We start from the raw sequence: 20622 nt of genomic DNA on the forward strand, positions 1-20622 counted from the left end.
CAAGTGATTTCGATATTGAAAGGACAGAAGAAGCCTTTCTTCTTCTGTTGAGTAATCAATTGGAGGGAAAGGATCCTGTTTGTCTACTTTTCATCAGCAGCGAGACTCTTAATAAAGGTTTTAATTTGAAATTTAGCTTCTTTTTTTTTTTTTCTTTTTAACAGACATTTCTCAAAAAGTTGAAGAACAGAATTGTCAATTATATTGTCCTGATCAACCACCAGGTCTTCTTTTTTGAACATTCTAAACACAAATGCTCACCACAATGAATTGAAAAAAAAAAGATTTATTTAAAGTTTTCTGGTGACTGTGATTACGAGTCTTCATAATGAAAACTAAATTTGACTTGATCTAGTGGTACATGATTTTGTTGACCTGCTTTATAATTCTTTATGACCACATAATATTACAAAATCTAAGGAAAAGAAGATTAGTGTTAAATGAAGCAAGATTTGAACACAAGAAACAATCATTCAAGACCAGATCTTCATCCTTTTAAAAGATCAAAGTATCTTGGGGCAATCACAACTGACTTGACTTTTACTTAAAATACAGAAGGAGAGTCTAGACAAAGGAGAAACAACACATTTTGTCTGTTACCCAATTCTTTTTAACTTGAATTCTGATTTTTTTAAATTTTTTTTTATAAATAATCCTGTATCGAACTGTGAGTGAGTCACAGGGTATGTCAGACTAGATGACCAACTTTCATGTGTGCACACCACAACTGTCCTTGACTTAAATACAATCTGTGACTGAAAATTGCAGAAAAAGTCACTCAGAACAGTTATTTATTAAATAAAGTGGCATTGCAGATTAGATCTAAATTAATACCATATCCAGCCTAGAATCTTGGAATACCATTTTTTTTTAACTTGTTTGACTTGTAAGTAATCAAAAAGTTAGTTCTTACTGTACTGTTTACCAAGTCATAAACATACACTCTTCATGTCTTGCCCTACTGAATGACCTTTCAGAAGTGATAGTTCACCACTCTTGTGACTGATTGATAGCAAAATGTGTGTGTGCTTTTTAAGGAAATGGAGAGTCCTGTAGGTTTTATTCTGGCTTAATAACCTTCTTAGAGAACAGCTTTCTGAATTTGTTTTTGGGCATGTGCACAGTATTTTGTTTTTCAGGCTGATTAATAATGTTTCTACACTATATTAAAATATGTTTTTTGTTTGGTAAAATCCATAATGATTTTAGATCCTGTCATATAACTGCAGAGTACTTGGTCACATCACTGCAACAATGTTCATTTGTATTAATGCAGTATTGTTTTCTTTTTAGGAATGACATTAAGAAGTCAAGGTACAGACTGGGCAGGGGACGGAAAAGGAGGAAACGTAAACGGCATCATAGACCTAGGTCAGGACGTGGCAAAGAATTGGGAAAGAAAATGGAAAGATCCCAAAGTCATTCTGAATCAGAAACAGAATATAATGAAGAATCTAGGTTTTTTTGCATTGGAAATGAAAATTCTTCTTCACACATGTGTGAAAAGGAAAATTCTGAAAATATTCTTGAAAATAATAATCATCCTGATCTGTTGTATTATGAACAGCCGCAGCAAGCTGAACCAGCCTATCTAAATTCAGAAAGTGCCTCAGAATCTAAATTGTTAGATGCAGAATGTGAAAATTGTAAAGATGATGTTTTATCAGAAACTCCAGACCAAAATGCTAGAATAGAGGACTGTGCCTCTGGTGGTGTAGACGGAAATAATTTTGAATGGGATAAAAAAAGTGATGGAGCGCATCATAGCAAAACATCTGTTGATGACATTCCTGTTAAAGGCTCAGGATATTCCTTACCTAGGCACAAAACTTTAGAGGCCTTGGATAGTTCTGCAAAAACAAAGGAATTTAGAGAAAAGCTTGAAATTTGGATTGGTCAGCAGAGAGAAACTGTACATTTAATGGAAATATCTTCTAAAACAGTTCATAGGACAGAGTTTTCTGATCATGTCAAGCAAGACGAGTTCAATGAAGAATCTGAGTCAAACACAGTATTGATCGATGGCTGCCTTCTGCAGGAGTTTTCTTGTGAAGGTGCTCAACACCATTCCATTGAACCTGAGACCAAAATAAAAATGAACCATAACGGAAACATAACTCCATGTACCTCTCAGATTGAAGGGGTGACTTCAGAGATCGTGACAGGTCATGATGACAGTGATGACTCTCTTTTACAATTACCAGACAACATTCAGGGTACTTTGCCACATATACTTCATAATGAAGACGTAGACAAGATGGCGTCAGTATCACCCACAGCTTACCATGAGCATGAAAACTCTCAGAATGAGATTCCTAAGAAGTTAAAGCGACTTTGCTGCCTGGCGCCTAAATTCCAGCTTTCCCGGGAAGAAAAAGCTGTGCCTCCAGCAGAACAAGAGAAAGAAGATGTCTATCCAGATGATGACATGCAAATTGATGAAGAATCACAAGATGCAGATTCAGATCAGTTGAAGGATACATGTACACATTCTGATTTGGCTCAAGAAAATGAACAATCAGAAGCCTGTATATCTGAAATTGACCAGCCTCCCAAATTAGATGATTTGGAGCATGGTATACCTTGGTGTTCTCCTACATCTGAAACTAATTTCTTACCTCCTAAAGCAGATTTATCTGATCCTTCCCATTTGGAGGTTGTCAGTAGTGTCCCATTACAGGATTGGAACCATACGTTAAATGTCCAGGATCGTGATGATGTCAGAGAAACTGTTTCTAGCAACCAGCCTGACATTTTGTCATCTGTTATTGATCCATTTGGTAAAGGAATCGGGATTTCAGAGTCCTCTGACAAACAGAACAACAGTGAAATGCTGCATGTTAACAGTTGTTCAGGCCAAACTCTGAATCAGGAGAATGATGAAGAAGTTGTCAAACCTCAGGCAGAGTTCCCTTTCCTTCATCTGCAGCTGCCTTTAAAGCTGGCATTACAACTTGCTGAGTTTTTTGGTTCTCGACATATGGATATTGGTGAGATTGTATTTTTTAATAGTGTTATTTAAGATGTTCTTAGTTTTGATGTCATCCTCTTAAGGTTAAATAATAAATAGAAGTAAGTATAGAAAGAGTATTTGCACATAACTCTGCATAGTCCCAAAAACTTGTTTCTGCCCAAATCCCATTTTGTAGTTAAATTAAGATTCTTGTGCAACAAAAGCAAGGTACATAGATATTTTTTGTAGTATTTATAAAGGCTTACACAATGTATTGTTAAACCATATGTTGACATTTTTTTATTGGTTTCAAAGTATCAGTACAGCTGTAGAAGACAAAACCTTCATAATCCTACAGTTCTTTAACTTATACAATATTTGGACCTGCAATATCTAAAAAAAACTCCTGCAAATATAGCAATAATCCAAAACTGAGTGAGAATTTGGTGTCCATTCAAGCAGTTCCCCAAGGCAGAATTGCTAATATGAATTGCACTGTTATAAATTAGTCACATATTTTCTGATAATCTAAAACAAGGCTGGCAGTGGATCATTAAGTATGACTTTAAGGCATTGAATAGAAACCAATACTTAGCACCTCTCGTCTGCATCAGATGGGATGCTGTTAAAAGGGTGAGCTGGTTTAAATTTCTTGTAGTGACTATCACCAATGAACTGAAATTGGCTCTTAGCAAAAGTGCTCGCCAGTACTTGTGCGTCCTCAAATCCCAAATAAAGCTAGTGTTTTTTATTCTTTTATAATTAACTTCCACAAGTACACAGTAGACGCCATTCTCACTGACTGCATCTTCATCTTTTTCTACTTCAGTGTGGGGTCGATGTGCCTGATTAACCTTCTCCATATAACTCAGTCCTGCACCTTCTCCACAGCCCTTTTCCTTCAGATCTTTTTTATTTAACCAAACAACCTCCACTTTGGGCTCCTTTGCTTTCTCTTCACCTCTGTTTCCATTCACATCCCAACATTCTCATTTCTCCCACATCCAACGTCTTCTCCTACACTCCCTTTACTACTCATGTCTTAAAAACCTTATCTTTAACCTTCACCCTAATTCTTCGGTCACATAATACTCCTGATATTTTCTTCCAGTTGTTCCATCCACACTCTGGGTTATCTTCACATGTAATTTTCCATCTTGAACCACACTGATCTCAGATATTTAAATTTATCCATTGTTTTCAATAGCTCCCCCTGCCAAGTAATGTCTAAATCCTGATCATCATTAAGCCTGAAATGTTCTGTCTTTTTCCTGTTTGTCTTCAGTCCTCTGTCTTTGAAAGATCTTTGATTCCAAAACACTTCTCCGTTCTTCTCACTTCCTCCTTTCTGGTGCTACAAAACATAATTTAATCAGCAAAAAGAATGCACCAGGGGATTGGTCTTTTATCCCTTGACTCAACACATCCATAACCAGATCAAAAAAAGGTAAGGACTTAAAGACTATCCCTGGTGCAGACCTACTGTAACTGGTATCTTGTATGTTACCCCAACACTTCTATTAAACCATGTCCTCACTTCTTCATGACATATCTTGAACAGTCTTCACATACTTCTCTGGGGTACAGACCTCTTGACATGGCACTCTATCATAATCCTTCTTCAATAAACACCATATGTAATCCTTTCTGTTTTTTTCGATGGTTTTATATGAGCAGTTCCAATTCAAAGACTGCATCAGTTCCTCTCCTTGGCATAAAACCAAACTGTTCCACTTCTATTGTGTCCTCCCTAAGCCTTCTCACTTTTACTCTTCCCCAAATTTTCATTGTGTGAGACATCCGCTTTGTTCCTCTATAGTTTCCACAGTCATCAATATCACCCTCACTAGCTGCATCGCATCCTGATATGAGACATTTTTAACTCAAGATAGTAAAGTACTGAGAAAGGGCACAGAATATTACCAGCACCCAGCTGCACTCATTTCTCACTACTTATCTCTCGATAGTCGTGAACTTTAGTGAGTGTGTTTATATATATATATATATATATATATATATATATATATAATTACTGTGAATGTTATTTGCAAATTATTTTTACAGTGTGGAAAAAGTGGTCAAAAAAGGAAATGAAATTAAGGATATTGAAGAACAAACTTTAAAAACTCTCTGAAATGTTAGTTGCTTGTGTGTTATGTAAAGAAACAAGAAAAAAATGTTAATAGATACTTTATTAATCCCAAGGGGAAATTCAAATTCAAAACATATTCTGTAATTTATTGCCTTCAAACAGTTATTTGTATAATCTGGCCATTGGAGTATTCTAAGCGTCCTGCTTAGTATTTGGTACACTGTTCTTTGGCAACAGTAACAACATGCAGTCTCTTGGCCATTTTTTTCAGCAAGGGTGTTGCAAATTGCTTATTCAAGGCTCTCCCATATATGCTGGAGCATGACTTTCAAATTCTGTTTTGTAGCTTGGTGAGTCTGCTGGGCATTTCCGTTTTATCTCTTCCCAGTGGTGCTCAGTAGGATTGAGATTCAGACTTTGTGGGGGCTACTCAAGCACTTGGGGTAATTTTCTTGCTGGAAGATGTAGTAATGCTCAAGCAGTTTGACAGCAAATGGGAATTCATGATGCCTTCAATAAAATGCAAATTGCCGACTCAAGAATCTGCCATGCAGCCCCAAACCAACACGCTCCCACCACTGTGCTTGACAGTTGGATTTAGACACTGGGTGCTATACTCCTCCTTCGAGTTGTGCCACACTCTCTATAAAGGCTGTGATTGTGTAGTTTTATGACTCTTTCCCTCAATGCATTGGGTATTTCAGCAGTTTTAGCCATGTTGGGAAACTCAACAAACCCAACAAATACTTATGTGGTGAATGACCACCAAGTTTACTTATAAATACTAAGGGCACTCAGTTACCTGCCTATTTGGATTACCTGCTGTTATGACCTCCTCCCATTCTGATGACATATTCGTTCTACTCTATGAATGGCCAGGTGTGCATATAATTGTTTGAAGGCAATAAATTACAGAACTTGAAAAACATTTCCAGAATATGTTTTGAATAAAAGTTTTTCTGTTTATTTACATAACACACAAGCAATTGTAACATTGTAGACAGTTTTTAAAGTTTGTTGTTCAATATCCTCAATTCTATTTCTATTTTTGACAATTTTTCCACAGTGTTCAAATCATTTTTGGCTGCATTATATATAGCACCTCTGTGGTAACGAAAGCCTTTATAAACATCATATACTGAATTGCCTCAAATATGCTGCAAAAGACTTCCTAGAACCATTTCAATTTGCATATAGAGTCAACGGGTCTGTATATGATGCAGTGAATTTAAGTCTAAGCTTTTTTTTTTTTTTTTCACCAACACCTTAATAAGCCAGGGGCATATGTGAGGATCTTGTTTGTGGACTTCAGCTCTGCTTTCAATACAATCATCCCAGAGCTCCTAGATAAGAGACTCACCCAGTTCAACCTTCATAGATAAATATGCCATTGGATCACAGACTTTCTTCTATGTAGACAACGGTGCTTGCGGCTGGGCACTCACAACTGACCCATTAATGCTTAGTACTGGTGCACTGCAGGGATGTGTCCTGTCCCCGCTACTCTTTTCACTTTATACAAATGATTGTACCTCTGGCGATTTGTCTGTCAGACTTCTTAAATTTGCAGATGACATCACACTAAATTGGCTTCATTTCAAACAATGATGAGTCCATATACAGACGAGGTGGAAAATCTGACATTGTGGTGTAGCCACAATAATATGTACTTTAACATTCAAAAAACTCAGAAGATGATCATAGATTTATGGAAACAGACACCTGCTCACCTATCACTTGCCATAAATGACCTAGCCGTTGGCATGATAGAATCATTTGTTTCTGGGCACTATGCTGTCACAAACATGGGACAATAACATCACATGTATTATTAAGAAAGTCAGTCAGAGCATGTTCTTTTTGTGTCAGATGAGAAAATTCAATCTTCCCCCAGCAATATTGGTCCTGTTCTACACAGCCATCTTCGAGTCCATTCTTACCTCATCTATAACTGTCTGGTTTGCTGCAGCCTCTGTTCAGGCTAAGGCCAACAATTAGTAACGCATCATGAAAGTCTGTGAAAGGATCATAGGCCGTAACATACCACACATTGAAGTTTTATATGAGTCCAGGGTAAGTAAATGGGCCTCAAAGATCATTGCTGATTCGATTTACCTAGGCCATTCCCTGTTTCAAAGACTTCCCTTCAGCAAACGTCTTCATGCAATCAAAGCTAAAACAACCTGTCTCCTAAACAATTTTTTCTTTCCACATGCAGTTATTCTTGCTAATCAGGTCTGAGCTTCTAATGGACTGTCTGGGCATTGGAATCCTACTATGTTTTTGTTTTTTGCTGTTTTGTATTTTATCTTCTTAAATGTATCTTTTGCATTCTTTTCTGTCCTTATATGTTGTACCAATACTATCAAGACAAATTCTAGTACACATTAGTGAACCTGGTAAATAAAGTGAATTCTAATTCTGATTCTGAACACTTAATATATCCCAATTTTCATTGTCAGGCTCTCTTACATTCTAAGATGTTATAGATGTAGGTAGCTATCAGTTTCTTCTGACCCTCTTCTCTCACCCTGTGACAACTTTCAATTTCCTAGCTTGTCCAAAAGGTAGATTGATACATTCCGACCGGTTGAGTCTGTCTTTCTGATACCAGCAGCATATCTTTGATTTTAATATTTATTTAAGGTTAATAGTACCAAGCCATAGGCCAAATAATTATTTTTATTATTATTTATTTAATTATTATTTATTTAATTGTTAAATTTGTTAATAATTGTTGAAAAAAATCTCATCAAAAAAGGAGAGAGAGAGAGAAAGAGCCCATACCAATAGGTAGACACCAGTGCAGAGTCTGGAAGTGAGGATCAAAGAAAATGGACTAAAATATGTTATGAAAAGGGGTTTAACCAAAACAGTATTAGTTCTAGAATTTGCATGTGCAATTTAATTTTAGCTTGTGTATTTAGCAAAGTTTGAGTAATGAATTATTTTACCATATATTTACCATGGAGTCTTTCTTGGTCTTCATGTAGTTTTTTTTTTTTTTAACTTCAGCTATTTAATAATTTTGGGCAGGGTTCTACAAACCTATTACTGAAGATAAGAAGATCACCATTTCTGTTTGTTTACAGTTTCAGGTTTTTCATCATAAAGATACATTTTTAATAGTACTTGGTCTTTCTGCCACTAACAGTACAGAGTAATGGGGATTGTGGAAGAGAGGTGAAAAAGAGAGTGCAGGCAGTGTGGTTTGGGTGGAGAAGAATGTCAGGAGTGATTTGTGACAGATGGGTATCAGCAAGAGTGAAAGGGAAGGTCTACAGGACGGTAGTGAGACCAGCTATGTTATATGGATTGGAGACAGTGGCACTGACCAGAAAGCAGGAGACAGAGCTAGAGGTAGCAGACTTAAAGATGCTAAGATTTGCATTGGGTATGATGAGGATGGATAGGATTAGAAATGAGTACATTAGAGGGTCAGCTCAAATTGGACGGTTGGGAGACAAAGTCAGAGATTACGTTGGTTTGGACATGTGCAGAGGAGAGATGCTGGGTATATTAGGAGAAGGATGCTAAGGATAGAGCTGCCAGGGAAAAGGAAAAGAGGAAGGCCTAAGCGAAGGTTTATGCATGTGGTGAGAGAGGACGTGCAGGTGATGGGTGTAACAGAACAAGATGTGGAGGACCGGGAGATATGGAAGATGATCCGCTGTGTCAACCCCTAACGGGAGCAGCCGAAAGAAGAAGGAAGAGGTGTTTCTGCCACTAAGATTGAACATTCAAATGCCTCTTAGATTGAGAATTCAACACACATGATGGTTCTCAAGAAAAAATTGGAGAAACAAATATATTTATTGAAAATACTTAAAATGTACATTTTAAATATATTCAAATGAGCGCCTCTTTACAGACCACATAAAGGCATAGCTCTCCATTTTGATTTCCTATGAAGATTAACAGTTTTTATAGTCATGGCCTGGTGTTTGACCTTGCAACTGTTGAGTCATGGTGAATTGCTGAGCAGCATTAAAGATAAGCATGGGATTTGTGTTAGTTTATTGTCAGTGATAGTAGGACAAAATGAATATTAAAGGTACTCCTCATGCAGGCAAATATCAAAAGATGTCCGTTTCTGTGTGGCAAGTTGTAAAATTTCTTAGACAAAGAATAGGTAGTTTGTTTAGGTTTTTTAGTAAATTTGATTAAAAACACTTCAATTATTAAAGCTCACTCAAATGCATCTATAAAAAATTTCTGTTCTAACTTTGCAAATTTAGAAATTTGCAATTTGTTTGGTCTTTAGAGGGCGTAGTGAATGATGGTGGTAAAATACCTGGCTGTGCAATTGTCAAATTATAGATGATTACGTCCAGTGCAGTATGGTGGGTAGATCAAGCAAACTGGCAAAGGTCCAGCAGTGTGAACAATGTGCAGGTTTTTCAGTCTTTACCTTTTTCACATCAGACATCATTGTATAGTGTTGTGCGAAGCAAACAACAAACATGCAGTTTACCTCTATTTATTTTTTAACAGATTCACTGACGCCAGATGATCTTACCATTCCCATGGATTTGGAGTTATCAAAAATGATTCATTCACAGTGGATGTCATCAATAGAGGTTTTTGTTTTTTGTTGCTTATTAAAAGTAAAATGAAATTATTATACTTCTATATTTAGTTATCTGTGTGTTAGAAAATACAGTTTAGATTTAAAAACTATGTTTATGTGTGTTACATATCAGGTGGACCAGTTTTCTTGGAATGTTTGAGTGAAACTACATTCTGAAAATTATGAGCTATAGCTCTTTTTGACAGCTTTTTTACTTTCATTTCCCCCATATTTTGTTATGATTTGTATTGCAATGGGAATTGCATTAGTAAGTCACAATTTGTTTCCAGCTAATGTAACTCCAAGATCATTCAGTTTTAAGAAATGCTGCTTTATGGTCTGTTATGTTTTGTTTTATGTTTATTCCTACTAGTTTTCATCTTTTTTGTTTTTTAGAAACGATACAAGCATTCTATTGTGACATCGGAACTTGTACCCAGTGGTATGTATATGACGGGTCTTGATTACTGTTTTGGAGTTTAATGAATTAAACTAGCAAAATACCCGCGCTTCGCAGCGGAGAAGTAGTGTGTTAAAGAAGCAATGAAAAAGAAAAGGAAACATTTTGAAAATAACGTAACATAATTGTCAATGTAATTGTTTTGTCATTTGTGATGAGTGTTGTCATATATATATATATATATATATATATATATATATATATATATATATATATATATATATATATATATATATATATATATATACATATATACATACATATATACATACATACATACATATATATATATATATATATATATATATATATATACACACACAGAGTATCAGTGCAATACGCTGCTTGTTAAAACGGATAACTCCCGCTCTTACGTGCAAGTCTGCGTGGATATTATGAACTATCGTATTTGTTCAAGTTCTATTTAAATTTTAAATAGAAGGAATTTTTATTTAGTCGACAGAAATATCTTTGGTAGGAATGGTAAAACAGACAGGAATATTATTCTGAATAAATCAACTCAAACCTTAAACAACTTATAATATTTTGCTCTCCATAAAAATATATCCTGTCTAAATTATACAAGTTAGAAATAAAGTAAACGTTAAAAGAACAAACATTCAAATTTCTTTACTCTTATGTAATTTTATATAAAAATAAACTTAGATTTTAAATATCCCAAAAGATTTTGCTCTCCATAAAAATATATCCTGTCAAAATTATACAAATTCAAATATGAACATGCTGCATAACAAAACCTAGAAATATAAATAAAATGTGTTCCTTTCAGCAATAACAAATCAAATCATTCAGTTGTCTTTGCTCATATGTCATTTTAGAGCTGGACGCCTGGCATCTTTTTTGGCAACAAGTTCGTTTCTGTTTGGTGTGAGGTTCTGTGTTGTGGAGATTCTCAGGATGGATTGCAGGTGCTCATCAGTGAGGCGACTCCTGTGTGCTGTTTTGTTAGTCTTTATCACTGAGAAGAGCTTCTCACACAGATATGTGCTACCAAACATGCACAAGGTTCGAGCCGCATGTAGACGGACTTTTTGTTCTTCAAAGTCACCAAAGCGCCGTGCAAACTCAGTGCGCCAGTTTATCAGCAAAGTGCGATTTGGGAACACCGTAGTGACGACTTGGTTTAACATTACTTGGCAACAGGGAAAGTGGGGCAATGCACTGGTGCATTTGTGTCTCCCATAAAAGCAGCTTCACTTGAAATCACTTTGTGATTGTGCACGGTAAAACGTCCGCTGAAGTGTCAGATTCTTATTTAATTCTTCTGCTTTCTGTATCTTCTGCATTGCATTCAGGTTACCCTGATGTTTTGTCTCATAGTGCCGTCTTAGATTAAATTCTGTAATTACAGCCACATTAGCTCCACAAATGAGACACACGGGTTCAGTAAACATATACTCAGCCTCCCATCGGTTTTAAAGGCTCTATTTTCAGAATCAACTTTTCTCTTCAGCATCGTGTGAGCTAGCTTTGCAATAACTTGCAGCATCATAAGCTAGACTTGATTAACGCAGTAAGTGTTCGCAAGGCAGCTGAAGCGCTGCATTATGGGATCTGTAGTTTATTGTGTTACCAGCGCTTCATATACCCGGCCATTAATAACAATAATACAGTATATAAAATGATCTCGGGCGGATATAATTACACGCCGGGCGGATGTGGATGCCCTTGAGTTTGACACATATGGACTAAATAGAACTTGAAAAGATATATTTTTCAAATGTGATCGCGCAATTCAGATAGAGTTGACGCGACTACAGCCTGCATGCCTCAATAAGTCATCCTCCCTCGCTCTTACTTTTTACCGCTCATCTAATGAATACACTGAGTATGGCTTTACCAAAACAATCATTGATGGCTAATAAAGTATCCATTATTCGAGTATGTAGATCGTATATATATATACATATATATATACCCGCGTATCGCAGCGAGAAGTAGTGTGTTAAAAAGCTAGAAAAGAAAAGGGAACATTTTAAAAATAACGTAACATGACTGTCAATATACAGTATTTGTTTTGTGAGTGTTACTGAGTGTTGCTGTCATCAAGGATTTGATTATCATTATTTCTTTCAATCAGGTTCGTATTTGTAGGATGTGTTGTGTTCAAGTTACATTCCGTGTTTGTCAATCGCTGTAAAGATGACAGGTTTCATTCATCGATTCGTTTCTTACTGCATCAATAAACAGCTTGTCTTCTTCTTTATCTGAGACCTGACACACTGCATGCACGGGTTTTTTACACTGTCTTCCTTAAGCGGACATTGACTTTTTCCAACGGTGCTTTGTTTCCGCAGTAGTTGGATTTATGAATATGCTTATCAGACGCTTCATATTTTTGCTGCCTTTTCAATTGTGTAATTCGGTTTTGTTCAGCGCTCTTTGGAACTGTTGCTTTTATCTGTGCACGCGCCAGTTCACGTGAGCCACTCGGTGTACATGCATCGAAGGTTCCAAGCTGTGCTGGTGCCATCTCGTGCTATGTCCATGGCTGTATTTAATGTTACCTTAGTCCTGGCACTTAAAACTTTCTCTCGCAGTTTCGCTGAGTTTGTGTCAAACACCACCCTGACCATCTCATCTTCCTCTCCATAAGCACAGTCCTTCACCCGTGAATATTTACCCGTGGCAGTTTGCTATTGGATTGCCGCTGACGGACGGCCTTATATGGGCAGGCACTAAATTACAAACGCCAGCGCAGCCTGTCTATGAACTTAATTTAAAGTGTAGGTTTACATCGTGCTTTGTTTCCGAAGTAGCAGAACTCATGAATATGGTTGTATATGTCACTCGCTCGCTTCTTATTGTTTCGCTGCCTTCTCAATTATATAATGCATGTTTTCTTCAGCGCTTTTTGAGGTCTTCCTGGTTTTCTATGTACTGCGTGATTACGTGGGAGGCGTGATGATGTCACACTAAACTCCCCCACGGCGTTGAAGCTCATCTCCATTACAGTAAATGGAGAAAACTGCTTCCAGTTATGACCATTACGTAGAATTTCGATATAAAACCTGCCCAACTTTTGTAAGGAAGCTGTAAGGAATGAACCTGCCAAATTTCAGCCTTCCACCCACACGGGAAGTTGGAGAATTAGTGATGAGTCAGTGATGAGTGAGTGAGTGAGTGAGGGCTTTGCCTTTTATTAGTATAGATATGTATATATATATGTGTGTATATGTGTGTGTATATATATATGTATATGTATGTGTGTATATATGTATATGTATGTGTGTGTATATATATATATGTGTGTGTGTGTATCTATATATATATATATATATATATATATATATATATATATATATATATATATATATATGTGTGTATATATATATATATGTATATACAGTGGTGTGAAAAACTATTTGCCCCCTTCCTGATTTCTTATTCTTTTGCATGTTTGTCACACAATATGTTTCTGATCATCAAACACATTTAACCATTAGTCAAATATAACACAAGTAAACACAAAATACAGTTTTTAAATGATGGTTTTTATTATTTAGGGAGAAAACAAATCCAAACCTACATGGCCCTGTGTGAAAAAGTAATTGCTCCCTGAACCTAATAACTGGTTGGGCCACCCTTAGCAGCAATAACTGCAATCAAGCGTTTGCGATAACTTGCAATGAGTCTTTACAGCTCTGGAGGAATTTTGGCCCACTCATCTTTGCAGAATTGTTGTAATTCAGCTTTATTTGAGGGTTTTCTAGCATGAACCTCCTTTTTAAGGTCATGCCATAGCATCTCAATTGGATTCAGGTCAGGACTTTGACTAGGCCACTCCAAAGTCTTCATTTTATTTTTCTTCAGCCATTCAGAGGTGGATTTGCTGGTGTGTTTTGGATCATTGTCCTGTTGCAGCACCCAAGATCGCTTCAGCTTGAGTTGACGAACAGATGACCGGACATTCTCCTTCAGGATTTTTTGGTAGACAGTAGAATTCATGGTTCCATCTATCACAGCAAGCCTTCCAGGTCCTGAAGCAGCAAAACAAACCCAGACTATCATACTACCACCACCATATTTTACTGTTGGTATGATGTTCTTTTTCTGAAATGCTGTGTTCCTTTTACGCCAGATGTAACGAGACATTTGCCTTCCAAAAAGTTCAACTTTTGTCTCATCAGTCCACAAGGTATTTTCCCAAAAGTCTTGGCAATCATTGAGATGTTTCTTAGCAAAATTGAGACGAGCCCTAATGTTCTTTTTGCTTAACAGTACCTTCCCAGGAGTGTCTGGCCGACCAAAATTACCCCATGTTTTTGCTATTTGTGGATAATGGCTCTCACTGTGTTTCGCTGGAGTCCCAAAGCTTTAGAAATGGCTTTATAACCTTTACCAGACTGATAGATCTCAATCACTTCTGTTCTCATTTGTTCCTGAATTTCTTTGGATCTTGGCATGATGTCTAGCTTTTGAGGTGCTTTTGGTCTACTTCTCTGTGTCAGGCAGCACCTATTTAAGAGGAGATATATTTGAGATCTGATGTGTTTTCAAAGTGCTCCTTTAATTGTTTTTGAGCTGTTTATATATATATATATATATATATATATATATATATATATATACACACTAGTTGTGTAAGCCCGTGCTGTAAAAAGCCTAGAAACTATTGAAATCGTCAGGAAATCGAAAGGAACTACTCTACGTGTCTCTTTCCTAGGAGAATTTGTTTTACTGACGTGCTCGCATCGCTTGTTAATTAGCATTGGGAGGAAAAGTAAAAGGGATACCATTTTGCCAATGTTAGCGACTAAGTGACTTTGTCTTTCTTCAGAAGTTTTGTTTTGCTTACGTGCTGGCCCCACTTGTGTTATTAGCGGCTAAGTGAGTTGTTTGTTTCCTTAGAGCTGGACCCTTACCCCGACTCCATCTCTCACTTCTGGGCCAGAGAGACACACGCACTTTCACACGTAGATGTTTATTTATAAGATATGTATGTATGTATGTATGTATGTTTTGTGTTAATTGTATGTCACAGGTGAGCTAATAACCTGATGAAATATAATAAAACATGTTTCATTCTTTGGCTTGTTGGTCCTTTACTGACTCAGTAGATGTTTCCAAATCTCTTGATGTTCTTTTTTTCTGAGAGTACAGTCAAATAATTTTGTGGACAAGAGCAGATAGTTGTTTCTCAGACCTTTATAAAAACATTTATTGTATGGTGGTCACAATAGGTTTGAAATATTGCAAGTTTGGTTTATGTCTCTTCATAGTTAAGCTGTTGGTTAAGAAAAAATAAATATTGGCTAGATGGAAACCTTGTAGCCATTGCAGCCCTCAGGATCTGATTTTGACATCCCTTAACCCCTGCTTTTTGCTGATCATAAATGTTAAGGGATGAATACCTTGCAAAGCTGGATTTTTAAAATTTGTTTTTCATTTACTTTTGTAATTATTCTGATCCTATCAAAATGCAGATTCTGTTTATTTAACAATACAAAAAAATCCTATCTAAATGTTCTGCAGATTTTGGCTGTAGCACAGTCAGTTAGAATAGCTGTCCATAGGTGATGATGAATAGATTCTTTACCCATGTGTATTAAGAACTTTTAACTGTTGTTTATATGTTTAGGTGACTGTGTATTTATTTTTCCTTTTAAATGCATTAGGTGTCTAAAACACAGAGTTCATTGACAATAGTGAATTTCATTTTTGTTTTACCAGAAAGTCCCTCTGTGCAAAGTAGTAATGTGACGGTGACAACAATAATTCCAAAAGATGATGTGATGGAACAGGAGGAGCTGTCTTCATCTATGACCTGACTTATGCCAATGGTGTTCAGCTTTCAGTATCATTCTCAGAACATTATCCAGAAAATGCGTTAATGCCCTTCAGTATTGAGGAGTCTTGTGTGCTGTGAAGGTTTTGTTACAGTTTTTACACACCTGATTCTGATTTCTCTAAACCATTCTGCACTAGATCACAACTGTTTCATACTGGGCTGGGCAAGAGCACAGATGTAAAAAAAAAATTGTCATTTTTCCATTTCTTTCACTAGGCAGGGTAAATTAATAGTTTCACTTTGAGCCTTTTCAATAAAATGCTGTTGGTTTCAGACAAATTTGAGTAATGTTTATCTGTACTATAGCTATTTTTCTAAAACACATTTTGCAAATAGTTTGTGTTAACTTCATATAAGTAACAATTTTTTTTTTTGTCTAAAATCATTTTAGGGACTGTTAGATATTACAATTTTTAAAAATACCCATCACATGTTGTTGAATAAAAAGAATTTTTACATTTCTGAGTAAGAGAACATAGTTATAGGTTAATCTAAAGGATTAACAGAGTATTCTGTATTTCTCCATTTATTTAGTTTTATGAAATATTTTAATTAATAGATTTTTGTTGCGAAAATGATTAAAATCGAATGTTGTTCTTTTTGGTAATACTGGTTTAAAACACAGCCAGTGGAATTTTAAGCTAAACCAGAATTCACAAATAATTCACTGAGCACAAAGGTATGGCAGAGCAGTGCAAGACTACCTGTCACCTCTGCTTAAGGTACAGTTTCATTGGAGTTTTGTGCTGAAAATAAAGTAGGAGGGTTTGCCATGTTATTTCCAAAGCAACCAGTCACTTTTTTTATTTGAGCACACTGAACCCTTTATACCTTGTAAAAAAATAGACTTTATAATTTGTCTCATAGGTGACTGTTCAAAGTATATATGTACCAAAGCAAATTAAACATCAGGGAAATGTGAATTTCCAGTGCTGGCTATCAGTAGATGGCTGATCCCTATCATGATGTTAATACTTTGTACATTTCATTTTTGATTTAAAGATTCAATGTTTTGTCAAGTAAGGCTTTACGTGTGCTTTTAAAACTAAGGAGTAGGATACTGTAATTATGTGGGATGAGATCATCAAATTGTTAAATTCTGAAGAGTTTCAAAAGACTTATAGACAACTTAAAAACCAAATGTCACAAGCTTTTTGTTTAATTTTGCTTAATTTTTTTCTTGATCTGAAACTCTAAAAGCTTTGTGTTTAAATATTCAAGTTTTAAGAAATGGTCTCTCTTAAAGTGCAGGTTGACCTAAACTATTTCTGAACCATCTGGGTATTGCCTGTCAGTATATTGTGAGAGCTGATGTTCAGCCATGACTTGCATTAAAGGCAAGGTGCAATATTTTTGCTCTTTGACTTTTAGTATTTTCTAATCAGTTTTCATGATCAATTAACAGTGCATGCTTTTACCCTGAATAATTAATAAATGAGGAAAGATTTTTCCCCATGTGTCCATCACATATATTAGATGTATGTTGCACATGCTAATTCTTAATTGATTTTAAGTTTTGTGAAGTTATTTGGAGCATAAAGGATTCCAGTATGTGACACCTCTCATATTAATTTGAAATTTACAGTTGTTGCTTAAGATCAAGGGTTTTTAAAGTCAGTCGTGGAGGGCTATATAGTGGCTGCAGGTTTTTGTTCCAATCCAATTGCTTGGAAACCATCCATCCATTAATTTTCTTATCCTGTGTATCCAAGTAGGGTCACCGCAGGGTTTCAAACCAGTCCTTGCCAAAGGCAAATGTAATTTAATCTTATGGCTTCTTAGTGTTTTCATTCTGCCATGTCAGGTCATAAGAGTTTTTTCTTTTTAAGGATATCATTCCAAATGATTCATATCCTGAAGCGGAGGAGTGAGGACTCGTTTATACTTCATGCTCAGAATCGCTGCCACTTATTCCCAGTGTTTGATGATTGCTTCGATGTGATGAAGCAAAATGTTGACATACAGATACATTCGCGGTGCTTTTATATTCAAGCATCGCATATTCCCCAACATAATGACATGATGATGAGTATTTGAGCCACAGAGAAAAAAAATTAAGGGTATGGTGCAACGATCTGTTTTGTGGTTTAAAATGGAAGTTTTGGCTTTAATCTCGAAATGTCCGCTTTAACCTCGTAGTTTACTTTGTTATTAAAGTAGACCGTCATAAACGTCATCTTAAAACCGACCCACTTGTTAATCACTACATGCTTCTGGGGCTTCCTCCTGAACTGACCGCAGCAATCGCCACACACAGAACACATTATATTTATGATATTTTAGCTCTCTACACATTTAGAATCCTTACATTTATACTTGATATTTTCATAATGAAAGACGTGCATTAAAGTATGTATGTTACATTTTACAGATAACTCGTTATCTTCATTTAAATAATGAATACTGATTATAACTACACATGTTGTGGTGGTACGGTGGCAGAGTGGTAGTGCTGCTGCCTTGCAGGGAGTCCGCATCCCTTGTGTTCCCTGCCTGGAGTTTGCATATTTTCCTGATGAGTTTCCACAGTATGCTCCTGTTTCTTTCCTTTCCTTCCTTCCATCCTAATAAAAGGATTAAAAGATATGAACTTTTGGGGATTTGATGACGCTAAAATGATGCTAGTGTATGTGTGCGTGTGTGCTTGTGTTCACCTTGCGATGAGCTGATGCCCCATCTCGCGCCCAATGCTTGCTGGAATGGGTGCATCCTTAGATTGATGGATGTAATCATTAAACATCCTTTTCAGAAATACTGTGGCAAGGTGTCCTCAGAATTTAATGGATGTTTCAGGCAATTCACAACACGGCAAAGCTGAACGTTTTCTCACCGTGATGATATGTCACACGGCCACCTAGTTAAATATCGCAAGTATAAACAATAAAGCGCTTGCATAGCAGTACCCTCTGCTGGAGCATGCGTCACGTGAAGTATAAACCTGGCCTAATTCTCAGTTCTTCACTTTTTCTCTTCTGTTATTATCCAATATTTTATTAAACCAAACAGTTCACAAGGAGTACATACAGGTGTAAACAGAAACAGATTAAATGGAGAAATACTGGTTCATTTGTGATTTTTGTTTTTTGCTGGTTTAAGACTAAAATGAGCAATAAAAGGTTGAAAATCTTAACAAGCAAGACAACTAAAATAAACCAAAAAATGTTGCTCAAGCAACAAGCACTTCAACAGCAATAAGTGACTTCTCATTAAGAAACTGTGTTGGGACAAAAACTTGCAGGCCCTACAGCCACAGGGCTGACATTGCAGACCCCAACTTTAGAGTGTGAAGACCCACGCTAGAGTGTAAGTAAATTATGTGATATTTCTTGTCATGCAAAGCACATTACATATAACACTCTTAACAGTCATGATAAAAGTTTTTTATGTTAACCTCTTCAAAATGTTCACAATTGTACAGTAACCAGTATCTTTTAATCTGGTTGTCTAACTTTGCATTCTCGAGTTCAGGTTGACTTTTTCTTTTTCCATGGTATTTGTGTAGGTGGTAAAGGTACTAATAAAAGGATGAAAAAAATGAATATGAAGAACAACAATTTTAACTGACTTTTCGGATTCAGTGCTTGTCAGCCTAGTCTAGGGGCCTCCTGTATAAAACCTTGCTAAAATTTCATACTGAAATTTTGCTGAAGCTTCAAAGGCAAAAACATTGTATACACAAAAAAACTCTAATTTATAAAACCTTAAATAAGACAAGTCCCTTGTCAAGATCCTTTATAAATCTCAAATCAACTTAAAAACTATGTGTGTGTGCATGATCTTTTAGCCTCTTCCTGTCAATCCCTTCATTGACCATATACGACTTAAAAAAAACCCATTTTGAATGTTCATGACATACAGGTGATCTAAAACTTATGCTGCCTACTTCAGACATTGATTTTTTGTAATGAGATCCCAAGTATGGTTTTCTTTTGATGACTGTTCCATTATGCAGACCGTACTGAACAGCGGACTGGTGCAGCCCTAATCCTAGGCCCGCTAAATCATGTAAGCATCCTGCCTAAATAAACAAGAGTGAGAATTTTGTGCAGACACAATACGTTTGTATTACCTTCTGCTAAATGGCATTTAAGGTTGTTTACTTAGGAGGTTAGGAGCACACGCTGATACAGTCCATTGCTACACCCGCCACACGACAAACCAACTCAGGATCCAGATTAGGACCCGAGTGCAGCCATACAATGGGTGACACCTCAGCACCACACTCGTTCAGGTGGAGTGGCACAGTGGGAGGTTTTTTATGGAGTGCCAATTCTGCCACCAACCCCCAAGTTTTTCCCTGCAGGTTGGAGGGCCGAAATGCAGGGACAGATGCAGATTGACATCATTTCCAGGTTGTTTACTTGGGAAACCTTGAATTCATGCATTCCAGAAAGTCCCTACAGAGTCACATGAAAAATGTTCCAGTGCAGTTTGTGGCAGCTTGACTAATTTTGACTTAGCAAATTGAATACATTCAGAAAACAATAAAGGGACATTACTACTTCAGTTTCTGCCCACCAACAAAAGTGCTGATTTTTGAGAACAGAGCTTGAACAGTGACAATTATGGCAATGCTGTGGCTTTATATATTGAACTTCTGAATATGTGTGGTGAGCAGGTGTTTCAAAATATAAATGTTAAACGATTTGAAAACCTTGTTTTCTATAAGAAGCATTCTCACCTCCAGTGTTGTATAAATGTGTAGTGGGCAGCATGATACTGTTATGTGGGTCAC

At 36.4% G+C, this 20622-nt stretch overlaps 1 protein-coding gene across 2 annotated transcripts in view; it reads left to right on the top strand.

Annotated features, from left to right (window-relative positions):
* LOC120523987 overlaps positions 1 to 16166 on the top strand; it is a 68387-nt gene extending 52221 nt beyond the window's left edge. For both annotated transcript variants that reach the window (XM_039745752.1, XM_039745753.1), the window contains 4 exons: positions 1294 to 2990; positions 9540 to 9625; positions 10012 to 10057; positions 15770 to 16166. In XM_039745752.1, coding sequence (XP_039601686.1) covers positions 1294 to 2990; positions 9540 to 9625; positions 10012 to 10057; positions 15770 to 15867 — 1927 coding nt within the window. In that variant the 3' untranslated portion in view covers positions 15868 to 16166. The remainder of the gene's footprint in view (positions 1 to 1293; positions 2991 to 9539; positions 9626 to 10011; positions 10058 to 15769) is intronic.
* Positions 16167 to 20622: the final 4456 nt, after the last annotated feature.

Source organism: Polypterus senegalus, chromosome 2 (assembly GCF_016835505.1).
Source record: "Polypterus senegalus isolate Bchr_013 chromosome 2, ASM1683550v1, whole genome shotgun sequence".
In the NCBI taxonomy this organism is placed as follows: domain Eukaryota; kingdom Metazoa; phylum Chordata; class Cladistia; order Polypteriformes; family Polypteridae; genus Polypterus; species Polypterus senegalus.